The 13,056-nt window shown below is 41.4% G+C and overlaps 1 protein-coding gene across 3 annotated transcripts in view; it reads left to right on the forward strand.

Moving 5' to 3' along the window:
* The first annotated feature begins 1,942 nt into the window (after positions 1–1,942).
* The window catches only part of prkcaa (protein kinase C, alpha, a), a 145,241-nt gene continuing 134,127 nt past the window's right edge, over positions 1,943–13,056 (forward strand). For 2 of the 3 annotated variants that reach the window (XM_086296305.1, XM_086296304.1), the window contains exons 1-2: positions 1,943–2,302; positions 4,005–4,036. In XM_086296305.1, coding sequence (XP_086152431.1) covers positions 2,136–2,302; positions 4,005–4,036 — 199 coding nt within the window. In that variant the 5' untranslated portion in view covers positions 1,943–2,135. The remainder of the gene's footprint in view (positions 2,303–4,004; positions 4,037–13,056) is intronic. The other variant, XM_086296302.1, reaches the window with a different exon arrangement.

The following is a 13,056-nucleotide window of genomic DNA, read 5'->3' on the forward strand; positions in this document are numbered from 1 at the left end:
TGTAGAAAAAGGGGAGAGGCAAAAGGGGTACACTGTATTTATAGTATTGCACCAAAGAAGAAGAAAAGAATGAGGAGGGGCTCTAACTGATAATGAACACAACTACAGGCTTGGAGGTCCTAAAAGTCAGGTATAAAAGGAGAAGTTTGGGGGTTTAGAACACATTTTGTGTAATTATAACAATGTTATTTATGACTCTGTTACACCAACCCTAACAGACTTTTTACATGTGTTGATCAAAATCCCCAATCGTGGTTATTTTATGCTGTCTCTAAAGAGGGCACAGACAATACTTCTGAAGACAGGCAAAATAATCATCTAATTTCTTCTGACTTGACGACAAGGATGAGTATCCTGAAAGAATGGATCTGTCTACAAGCGAGTCACCGTGAGCAAAACTCTCGATTTTCCTACTTTTTCTACACACCATGCGAGAATATGTATTGCGCTACTTTCTCCACGCGATGACGCCCCATCCTAAATTCCTGCTGTGGGATCAGGGGCCTCCTCCCACCCACAGCAGAACCTGTTGGGTGACATCAGCCCGAGAGGAAAGGAGGAAGAAGAGCGGAGCCGCGTCAAAGTCCGCAAAGAAACCAGGAAGTTCATCTTCAAAATAAAAACGTTAATCGAAGAAAACGAGTCAATGGCTGAATTGTTGAGCTCTTAATTTAGTGCCTAACTAACCAACCAACCTTCTTTTTAAAATTCATGCTTATAATTTAAATGCTGAAGTCTTTCATAGGGAGCTAAAAAAAATAAAGATAGAAGTGGTTAATGAATGTAATCCACGTTGATCTGCGTTTAACAGAGTGGATATGCAGAGTGGTTTCACTGGCTCTTTTTCATCATTTGAAAGGTTGTGTGTGTTGCTTTCGTGTATTGTTTGAAAAAAAGGGGCACCGTGGACCGCTTTCTGCGACTAAGATTAAAGGACGTGCAGACACGGAGATACTAAGGACCCTGAAAAGGATCCTGACCCAGATGAATTATATTGCATTATAAAGAGAGGTGATTTTTAATAGTTTACCCCCACTGAACAATGGCAACACACTACACTACATTTTCAGCCCAAAGAAAACATTATCATCTTCATTAAGCCTGGGTTTGTTGCTTGATTTTTCTGTCTTCAGTCATAGTTATTATCGTATTATTATTATTATTTTTTAAATCAAGTACTATTACTACTAGTACTAATATGATACCCATAAAAACAGTAATGAAAATAAATATCACAACTACACAGAAACTTACAAAAACAACAATCAGGCAAATATTTACAATAGTAAATTTCTGCATTACTCGCACAATACCGAATGATGTTTTAAATATCATACTTATTGCCAGTATGCAGTAATTATGAACCGACTTATTTTTAAAGGAAAGAACAAAAATACTTAGGCCCTTTTCAATAAAAGCTCCGCACGCGGTCTGCACAGCTGCGGGCGGAGACTAAATAATTCATTTAAAAAAAGGCTTCACAGTATTATCGACTGACTGCTTTCTGTTGCTCAGGTGAACAAAAACACTTTTTGTGATTTTACCCCCCTTTTTTTGTCAGTTTATCTGTTCATTTAACCATTCAAACGAACTGAAATGTTCGATTTAAATATGATATGATGCAGATGAAATGTTTCCCCACTAGGAAATGCAAATACACCGCTGAATGCAAATCAAAGACTCGGTAGTCCACTCCTGAGATCTAACTCTGAAAAGGTTGCATGAGCAGTTATGTTAGATTGGATTTTCTGCATGCTGCAGGTAGTAGTTTTTATTTTGGTTTTTAAGGTATGTGTTAGGATATAGCAAACAACCTCTTACACACGCACTCTAATTAAGAGAGAGAGAGAAAGAGAGAGGGAGCGAAAGGGCTTTTATTTTGAAGGGACAGAAAGGAAGCAGTCCTTCTCAATGTAGCTAGCCTGTCCGCGTGCACCTCTGTCAGTGGAGCAACCCAGTGGTGTCGACAGGCAGGGAAAGCCCTCACTGACTGTAAGTACAGTGTCTCCGGTGAAGACCGCCGCTCCGCACTCTTCCGCCGCGACATTGAGGGCTGCGCGTCTGAACGGACTGAAAACCACCCCGAGACAACAACGCAAAGCTGTTGCATTGTATCTTTTCGTTTTTAGGGGGACATGGCTGATGTAAGTTTGAACGAGTCGTCCACCGCGGACGTCGCAAATAGGTTTGCTCGGAAAGGTGCCCTGAGGCAAAAGAACGTCCACGAGGTCAAGAACCATAAATTCATAGCCAGGTTCTTCAAGCAGCCGACTTTCTGCAGCCACTGCACGGACTTCATCTGGTAAGCTCTTCCGTTACCCACCTCCACCCCCTGCCTGACTGCAGCCTGTTGCATATTGGATAACTTCAGTCGAGAGCCTACACTCTGCTCGATGATGTAACACAACTACAGGCTAACTTTTCCCTTCATAATCCTGCGATCCATGCACCTCCTAAAGACTTTCCTACTAGTGGAGAGTCAGCGCAGGAGCACTAACGTCGTCATAACCCTTCCTAGCAGCTCCAAGCTTCTCCAAGGATCCCAGTCTGTTGTATTATTGTCAGACCTCTCGCATTTTCATGTTTGTGTTGTCTACTAATGTTGCATTTTCTGTATTAATCTGTTAACCTTCCAACTGGGAGAGTTCTTAATAAGAAACGTAGTTAAAGCGTCTTTTTGGTCCCAGTAAACCTCTGTGAGGACAACGTCAAAGCTGCAGCACATTCCTGCAAGGCAGAAACAACTTCAATGAAAACTGTGCCAAAAGCTTCCCATTGCTGCTGTACCAGCCAAGACTGGACCTGTTTGAAGTGCTCTGATGAGTAACAGGTTCCCCCTTCCTGGCACCCACTGTAGTTGGCCTGTTCGAATTTTCAATTTTAAGCTGCTAGGGATTTTTTTTAACTTGAAGCAGCTCAAACGCTGGTTCTGAGATCTGCAATTAATTGCCAGAGTGAGCCAGTATGGAAAAGCACTTCATCTACTCTACGTAGACTGATTTATGCATGTCCTGTTTTGCTGAAACACACTGGTGTAGAGGCACAGATTATTATCTCTCTGTTGCATTTGTGTTTTCTTAATTTGTGGCTCATGAGGAGAAATGCATTTGGATAACATGACGAAACACAAGTTTCCAAATGCTGTAAATTGTCTGATTCCATCTATATACACTAGGCGGTTCCAGTCTGTGCAGCAGGTCTTTAATTGCATTATGTTACTGTCCTAAAAAGCGTTCGTTTTCACATTTTATGCCGTATCTTAAATGTAAGAGGAGGAAACTTGCAGACAGCTTTGCAGAGTTAAACTGCTCCTCTCTTGTTAGTGGGTGTGTCTTCCAAGACCTTTTTTTCTGTGTAAAGCTAGTATAGCACTGACAGCTTTACACAATGACCTATGTTCAACCAAGCGCCACTCCTTAGTGCAAAGCACAAGCTCCCCATAACCATAATTATTAAGGCAAACAGCTTGTTGCTTTTCTTTATGAGGTCAAAGCTTCCCTGTGAGGGCTTTGATTGATGAGGATTTCTGTAATGACATTGTGATTAACCACAGAACATGTCAGCAGAAGAACAAACTCAGTATGGGCACAAAGGATCTGCACACCTAACCATTACACCGGCGTGATTCTAGAGGACTGTGATTCACTCCAATTCAGCCACAAGAGCCTCAGTTCAGTTGCAGTTGGCCTTTCAGTTTGTTTGAAAGGTGCTGGATTGGGTTGAGGTCAGGGCTCCTCAAGGTCACTCAAGCTTATCCACACCATAGACAGAGAAATACTTCTTAATAGGCAATGAATGCTTTCAGGAAAACATGAAATGCCAAGAACTGTGCAATGCTCTTCCTTAATAGTCATGGAAAACATGAGACACGTGGGTCCCTGGATTGAATGAATGCGTGTACAGTACGTGTGTGTGCAGGTGAATGAATGGATTTACTGTGCACACGTGTTTGAAAGAGTGTGAGCACGAGCAACTGTTCAATCCGTCCTTCTTTCTTTTCACAGGGGGTTTGGAAAACAAGGATTCCAGTGCCAAGGTAAAAAGCAAAACTTATTCATGTGTGAGGCCTTCAATTAAAATGTGTGTGTAAGAGAGACATGTACATGTTAAACTTTGATTTAGGACTATTTTGTCATTCTGTAGAAAAAAAATGGTGTTCTTTGTCTGTCAAGTCTGCAATTAATTTATTCTGATGCTGTTTCTCGAATCATCACATTTAGGGTTGATACATTTTTGTCACTTTTCCATGCATTTTGCTGCACTAGCTCCATCTCATACGTGCAACTACAAGAGAAAATGACTGAATGCCTGTGAATGCAATTACTGCTTATTCTGCTGTTTTATATATTTGGAAGCTTTAGATAAAAGCAGTGTTTTGCTGTTTGATAGCCATGCTTTTGATACCTGTGGCACCAGGTGTATCCGTCGAGTTTAAAGTAATCAAAGTAATGACTGAAGTTTGGTGTGACATTTAAAGACTTATTATTATCAAGTTAAATGAAACTTCATCCTATAAAAACAGGCTTATCAGAAGTAGGGCTGCCACAAACGATTATTTTGATAGTCGACTAGTCACCGATTATTTTTGCGATTAGTCAACTAATCAGATCATCATCCACTGGACGTAAAACGTACAGCTTATTGCACCAGCAGCATCTGCTCTTATATAACTATCATTAGCTTACAGCTTTAAGTGTTTCAGGTATGTGCTAACTAAAAATAAAGACAAGATGATAGTTTATTCAATTTTATTGAAATTTGCAGATTGTTTCGGTGAAGTTTAATAATCTCCTTGCTATCTAAAATATAACAGGACACCGGAGTAAATTCTCGAGCATCTCACACTTCTGATAATCAGCTGTCTGCTTGACGTTTATTCAGCTGTGTAAAAACTATAACTTTAGTCTCAGCCAAACCGATTTACTCAGGAACAAATAAAATACTAAAAAAAGCCAAACAATAACATTTTAAGTTATCTAAGTGACTCATATGTCATGTTTAACCTGAGAGAGAAAGACGACGGTGGGTTTGAAAACTATTAGCCGGGAGTCCGGTGTTCTCACGGCTCTAGTTAGCCTAGCCCCCGGCTAGCTATCGAGCTAGTGGGTAACAGACGTCTCCGACAACGTCGGAGCGCTTTTGAAAATATGTGGTGTCTTGATAAGCTGAGCAGATATTTGAGGTTTACACAGCTACATTCTCGCCTGAAATATGTTAAACGTTTATTTTGTGACCCAGAACGAATAATAAGAGTAATATTAAAACTAACTAGCTGCCGCCATTGTTGGAAACTGAGCTGGGCTGCGCTATGAATTCTGGGACACAGCTTCTTCTTCTTCGGGGTTTAACGGCAGCTGGCATCCTTGTACATGCAGTGCTGCCATCTTCTGTTTCAGTCCGTTATTACACTCTTAAATCCTGCTACTTATTCCTGCGTCTTTTGTGATCTTACAAAGCTTCAAACGACGCATCGACTATGACGTAATCGTGACTAGTCGACTAATCGTGGCAGCCCTAATCAGAAGTAGGGAAATTGGAGTAAACAAAGTGTGCTGAGCAGTAAATGTGCTATCTTAAAACAGAATCTAAACAATGACGTGTAAAGCAGGTTAGGGAAACAGAAAGTGAAAGAGAGTGGACAGGGATAGGGAGGAGATGCAAAGTGGGAAAAATGTGGACAGTTTTCTTGTTAACTGCTGTTTTTAGCTTTAGCAAGCACATAGTCTCTGAATTCCTCATCTAATTTGGAAAATCTGTGGACTTGCCAAAGCATTAGTTTGGCTGTAATTGCCCGGGTAGCAGGACAGATGATGTCCAACGAGATCTGGTTGGAGAAGTGAGCGAATCGTCCTAGCAGGTCAGACTCTGTCTTTTTACACTTAGGCCACCTCGCAGCAGTGAGAGGGCCGGGGCTGTGGGCCCTCCTTGCTCTCCCACTGACAGATCACTAACCAGAGTGTGTGTATCTCTGCTGCCTTCTCCCGCCCAGATTAGACAAAACACTGAGGAAGGGTTTCCATTACAGTCGTGCCATGAGCTTTCATGTTTTAATGGCGTTCTCCGTACTGCGCTCCCCCCACTGCCACAGAGAGAGTGGTGTTGGAGGAGAAAATAGCCTCATTCCTGAAGAAGGGAGTAATAATGTCAGTCTTCTAGTCTGAGGCTCAGAAGGGCTTCTTCTCCAGTGTTTGTTGTGTTGAAACAATTGTAAAACCTTAGCATTCGAGAAAGGATGGTTCAAATAAAACAGAGGCTTTAGACTAGATATAGGTAGATGCCTTTATCAGCTTTTTTTTAGATTGATTTTTTTGTTCAAAAAATGAAAACAACACATCACATGTTGTTTTCGATATCGCACGGTGCTAATTTATAATCGGTGTCTGCGACCGAGATGCAGCGCAGGTGGATTTTGTCTGCGTTGCTTTGCTGATGCATTTGCTTGGTTGCAGTTTTTGTCTGTGCAGCCTTTGTTGTTGCATTGCTAAATTACTGCATCAAAACCACCAACTATTCATGAACTAACTGCAGGATGTGCGTCGTTCACGGAGACAGAAGACGCTCTTTCAGTGGGAAACTTAAAGATAAACACTTTGTCACATTGAGTGTTTAATCTCAATGATTCATAGACTACTCTCCTGAGAGTGTCAGGGAGAATGAGACACACAGGGGTTTTAAGTGAATCACAGCTCATCTTATAAATGTAGATGGTTCATAGTGCCGTTAAGGGCGTATGGTATGTCTGGTTAACGTTTGCGCATAGGAACATGCGTATTAGCCCGTGTCTACATGGAAAACCATGTTTGACCCGTGGGCACGGCTGCCAGCAACCTCACACCCACTCTTCTATGTGATCGCCTCTCACACAAGTGAGATGTTGCCTGTTCTCAAGCTTTGCTCCTACTTGAGAACAGGCTCGGTAATGAGTCACTCTAAGGTGTCAGAGTGTTGATAGCCTAACATGTTTTTGCATAACCTGACATTATCGTCAGCGTGTCCGCGAGCCCCCTCCTCTGCTTTCACAGCAAGTTGCCATTTTCCTCCTGCCTCATTGTTACTGTCGCAGCTTCTGATGCAGGCAATGATAAACTCAGGGGTGGAAGGCCATCGCGTACACTCACGAAACACGAGCACAAATGATGCGCTGCAGCTTTTCTCTTCCCCGCTCAACACTGGCCGCACCTTTGTTATTCTATCATAAATCCAAGTGTGGACCTTTTAAATAAATTATGAGTCCGTCTCATCAAGACGGAGGTGATTGGTTACGCTGCAGCCAGTCAAAGAGAGAAAGGTCCCTACTTTCTAACATCTGCTTAGCCATCAAATATTAAACTTAAGCTTCTGTAAAATGGGGGTCAAGTCCTCCAGCAGGGGCAGCGAGCCTCTCGCTGACTACTTGAAGATGACAAAATGATGAACTGGAGAGTGGCATTTCTATAACAAGAGTGACATTTAATTTTCAACTGAGTAAATGTCCCTTTGCTAAGAATAGGCCGGGCTCCACTGTATTACATCATCAAGTGTAGTTTATGTGTTGAGATTTTGCGTCATATATTTAAGCTCAGTGAATATGTTTATTTTTGCATGTATTCCTTTTTTTTTTTTAACATTTTAAGATTAAAAGATAGAGCTCATAACAGTTTGGTCAGTTGGTGTCTCTGAACTAAACACTGACAAATATACATGAATCAATTTGATTACTGCAAAAGCCGTTTACAATAATGATTAATGAGCATCCCAGCTTGGGCTTTGGAATTGTGCTTTTTATTGATAAATTTATTAGGTACAAAAATAATTGGCAGGTTTACTATTAGTATACACTCACTGGACAGTTTATAAGGTGTACCTCTTCAAGAGTGGAGCAGTTAAGATAGGCAGGAAAAAGGGGAAGACACACAGCAAATGGCAGCAGGTCAGTCTCAAACCCAGGCTGCTGCACTCTGGTCATGTGGCATATGGTCGCCTACTCACCCACTGAGCTAAACTGGGGCCCCGTTCAACTGATTCTGAAAGCCAACGTCTAATCAACCAATCGCATGGCAGCAACTCAGTGCACCTAGCTGTGTAGTTGTGGTCAGGATGATCTGCTAAAGTTTAAATTGAGCATCAAAATGGGAAAAAGGGTGATTTAAGTGACTTTGAATGTTTTGTGCTTATTGGTGTCAGAAACTGCTGATCTGCTGAGATTTTCCTGCACAACCATCTCCAGATGGTCCGAAAGAGAGAAAACATCCACTGAGTGTCAAATCTCTGGGTGCAAATTCCTTGTTGATATCTGAAGTCAAAGAAAAATGCCCAGACTGCTGAACGGACAGCGATAGTAACTCACATAATCACTCTTTACAATCAAGGTATGCAGAAGAGTATCTCTGAATGTACAGCATGTTGAATCTAGTAGTTTTGGTACAGCTGTAGACAAACACAGCAGGTGCCACTCCCATCAGCTAACAACAGGAAACTGAGGAAATTCACCAAAATTGAGCAATAGAAGTTTGGAAAAACGTTGCCTAGTCTGATCAGTTGCTTTGAGCACAACAAACGATCCTCCGTAGTCGTCACTCAGAACATCTCAGAACATCAGAGCACCCTTGGCATGTGGCAGGTTGCCATCATGGATGTGCAGCTGGCAAATTTGCAGCGGCTTTGTGATGTAATCATGTGAGTATGGGCCAAAATATATGAAGAATGTTTTCCAGCACCTTGTTGAATCTGTGCCATGAAGAATTAAAGCACCTCTGAGTTCAGAAAGGGGTCGACGACTACTACAGTTGCAGAGTGCGAACTATCCAGTGAGTGTCTGTTTGTTAATTCGTCCTAATGATGCCACATGTTAAACTTCAGCGTGTGGAAATAATACTCAAGGGAAGCTATTAACATGTTTGACTTCATACAAAACAACACAGTTTATTTTGAACACAAATGTCTGTGGTCACATGTGTAAAGAAGAAAAATCAGATCTCTCAATGTGACACTTGAAATAAAATACTGAAGGAAAGTTAATGTTGTGGAAACAAACAAGCCTATCAGTAACCACCTTTCTAGATGGTATCTGCATTGTGAACAATCTGTCTGTCATCTTCTGGCTACTTTTCCTGCGGAGTCTTATTTCAAGCTCCTGGCCTGCTGTCGTTGTGCAGCAGCGCAGCTCAAATCACTATTTAGACGACGCTGTAATGCAGTCAGGCCGTTCGTACTCGTGTCACTCAGCTCATTTACTGTTCAGACCTTGTTAACCTCACACTGTCTCTGGAAATCTTGAAACTTGAGGTTTTTTTGGAGGATTATTTTCAGGATTTATTATTTTCACCTCTTGATTTGCCAAGGTTTAATCTGATGGTTTGCTATTTTGCTTAGTTATACTGAGCTGTAGAAAAATCCTCCTAAGTATTTGGGGAACAGGTGCTTTCTTCAAGGGCACCTGTGTGACACTTTATGAAATCAAACAGTGCCATTTCAAAGTTCTGCCTCTAGTGGAGATTTCAAAGGAAGGTGTCGATGGAATTATAAGGCCATTACTCCCTGCCAGTGTAAGCCGAAACACAAAGCCATAACAGTCTCACAGTATCGATCCTATTTTAGATTTTTATTAATAACAAGCTTTTGAGTCCATCTAGTGCTGCTAATGCTTGGTTTTGTCCGCTTTGACAGATATGAAGCAGGAAATTGTTACTCAGATCTCAAAAACATGTGCTCAAAAATTGATGTTCTTTCCTGGCCTTTGTGTAAAATGGCAGCAAATGCAAAATCAATTGAATAATACGCGTAAACTTCCTGTCTGTACTGGCTTTAATATAAACAGGGCTGTTTGAAGCTACAGCTGAGCAACAACTAAAACGTCGGTTGAGTAGAAGGCAGAGCGAAAAAGAAAGATTAACTGAAAACTAGGAGGTCTCCTTGTTATTCACGCAGGGTATTCCTGTGATGTAGTGATGGCTGTCTTGTTTTCATCTTCCCACACTGGTCGTAATGCAGATGATTTCTGGAGTGCTGAGGCAGCTGATGGATATGTTCTCACATAATGGTTTCTTGAAGATGACCTGTGAGGTCGGCTTTTTTTTTTTATTATACAATTCAATTTTAAGCCAGGCTCGGTATTGCACTACGGGAATCACCCTCTGGTGTGCTGTTGTAGAGCAGGGGTGTTAAACATATGGCCCTGGGGCCAGAATTGGCCAGCAGAGGACTCCAGTCTGGCCCACTGGACACCTTTGGAAAATATAAAGGAGGGGGATAGACTTTGATTTTTTTCACTGTATTTTCATTGTTTTAAAGTCATGTGTATGTGTATGTGGCCCACAGTGTAGAATGAGTTTGACATGCCTGTTGCAGAGAAACCCACATTCCTAAGAGGAAGCAGTGCACAACGCGCAGCCATACGTGCATTTATAAAATGAGATTACTTATTGCAGGGATTACGTTAATCAGCCTTGTTGCTTCTTTGATGGTGAAGTGTTGGATCTCGCTTTGATAGATAAAGAAAGATCATAAAGTTTGCAAACGTCTTCATTTCTGTAACTGCGTTGATGTGCAGTCACTTTGTTAGTCTTGGGCTGCTCACTGTTTATTTAGAATATCCTTGTCCACACCCAGCGTCATCCTAATAAGGTGTTGACAGTCCGTGGAAAGTCCACGGGCTCCTTTCAGGATGCTTGGTGCATGTATTCTTATGCTCAGCTGCTCAAACAGCACATTTCTTAGTTGTTTTCTGCTCCTATATCATTTAGTACAGAGATTCCAGCATCAGTATTAGTGTCAGTGTTCAAAAGAAAAGGCAGAGTGTGTGCAGATAACTTATTTAAACCCTTCTCTCGGATTCATTATATATTGCTGGGTAGCCAACACTTTCGATTATATACTGCAAGCGTTGGCTAATGATCGCAAATTGTCCAACATGGACATAAAAGCACAGGCATTAAGAGCAGGAAGCCAGCATTTAAGGGTGCCATTTCTGTTGAGTGGCAGATTAGGGCTTCGTAGTGAGAGGAATGCATTGGCTCGTGCTTTTACTTCTCCAGGGGGGCCTGTAATAAACTCCATCTTTTTTCATGAATGGTATGAGAGTTTATTACAATCTTAACCTCAGGTGGTCTGAACACTAATGCATGCCTAGGTGAGTAATGCTCTTTGCAGCTAAATGATTTTAAAAACAGGGATGTCTGCTGTATAATAGTGAAGCCAGAGGCACAAGATATTACAAATATAATATAATCTCTAAAAATCCACACCAGTCATTTATTTAATATGCAGAAGTGAAACAGCTTATTTTTTTGCGAGCACTGTGCTCAGCTTGGTCTCTTAAATGCAATGCAATTATAATAATTTAGTCTTGTAAAAGCAATGAGTAGAAATTACCAAGGGTTTAAAATCCTCACTGAGTGTCCCTTGAAATACTAATCCATGGACCTCCTGGTAAGTGCCTCTTCAGATTGTGGGCATGGAAAAATAAATTAATAATTTTAATGACAAAATTAGTAGTTATTGCAGTTTTCTCCTCCAGTTTTCCCCAAGCACCTTTTTTTTTTAATCTAAAAAAAAAAGCTAATAAATATGGAGCAAGATAGAAAGAAAAACACAGAGCGCGGGCATTATTTTCTAATTCTAACCATTAAAGATCTGAAGATCATTTTGGTCCTGATGATGATGAGCCACGAAACCCTCGTGGTGTCGAGTTTCTTATGTAGCATCAGTTTCAGTCAGGGCTTTGGACACACAGACCACTCTGCAACATCTGTTGCTTTATCTCCGCTGCCATAGTGGTCGTGCCTTTGTTTGCACCTTCATCTCTCTGATTTTTTCCTGTCCTCTAAAGCAGCGGTATACTTAGAACAAAGAGGCAGATCAATTGCTTACAGCTTTGATGAATTATCTGTAGCAAAACACCGCCAGCTTTCTTTGTTTCTTTCTCGTCGTCTCTCGTCTTTCTACCCGTTTGCTGGTTTCTCTGTTTGCCCTCTGTCACAAAGCTGCCCTATATTTCACCCTGTGTCCTGACCCAGGCCCTGGGGTTTCTCCTTTAAGGACACTGCCTTTCTTCATTTCTTTCAGCACAAACGCACTCTCGCATATCCATTTCTTTTATCTCCTCCTGGCAAACAGGGGAAATATTCAGTTTCTGGTTATTGAAGGGTGTTTGTTTGATACACTGCACGTTTGTGCTGTCAGGAATAGGATGTCCTAACTGCAACCTTGATACTATTTTGGCCCAGAGTTAGAGATAGAGAAAAATACAAGATTCAGAGATCCTTTGAGCAGAGCAGAGCAGAGCAGAGCAGAGGCAGCGTGGCATATGTGTGTGTGTGTGTGTGTGTGCATCTGTCTATGAGATGCAGAGGGAAAGGGCAGAGTTCAGGTTTGGCTATATTTAGAGTTGTTCCTTGGTCCCCTGAAGATATACAGTGCTATGCAAAGCATTGGATCTGTTTATAGGATGCTTGTTCTTTTGATATCTTTTTGGATTACATAAGGGCTTTAACTAGGAATGCACACATGTTGTGCAGATGTTATCAACCTAATGATTTCACTCAGGATATTGTTCTTATGCAAACTTGGGTCATTGTGGCAGTGTGTTTTGTTTTTTTTTTCTTTTTTCTTTTTCAGTTTCTGCGTGTTTGCTCAAAATAAAACAAACACAAGCACAAATGTTCCTTCATTACAGGAGATTTATTATTTTGAATAGTTTCAAGTTGTTGATTATTTCTATCTGTTAGAGAATTCACAAACAGTTCAATAAGGAGAGATCATTTGGAAGAACTGAACGTGAGACTGAGAAATTAATCTGTTAATTATGAGGCAATTAAACGTCAATGACCCGTCATGGCAGAACGAACTTCCAGCTGTGATAGGATTTAGGACAGGTCTCCCTGGAATCTAGATGTTGGTGGTGGTGAACATGAAGAGTGAGGCTTGGATGGAGCTCTAGGTGCCTTGGTGAGGTGGAGATGGCAAGGTGGTGTGTTGCAGGAATGAGATTTTGAAAGGGAGAATGATGGAGAGCACAGAATGAATGCAGAGTGGAGGCTGATTGGCTCAAAGAGGGCGGGCGAGCAGATGATTGGACTA

The sequence above is a fragment of the Aulonocara sp. 'chitande type north' Nkhata Bay genome, linkage group LG6 (assembly GCF_057382095.1).
Source record: "Aulonocara sp. 'chitande type north' Nkhata Bay isolate Kocher_YH1m ecotype deep benthic linkage group LG6, A_spYH_male_GT1.1, whole genome shotgun sequence".
In the NCBI taxonomy this organism is placed as follows: Eukaryota; Metazoa; Chordata; class Actinopteri; order Cichliformes; family Cichlidae; genus Aulonocara; species Aulonocara sp. 'chitande type north' Nkhata Bay.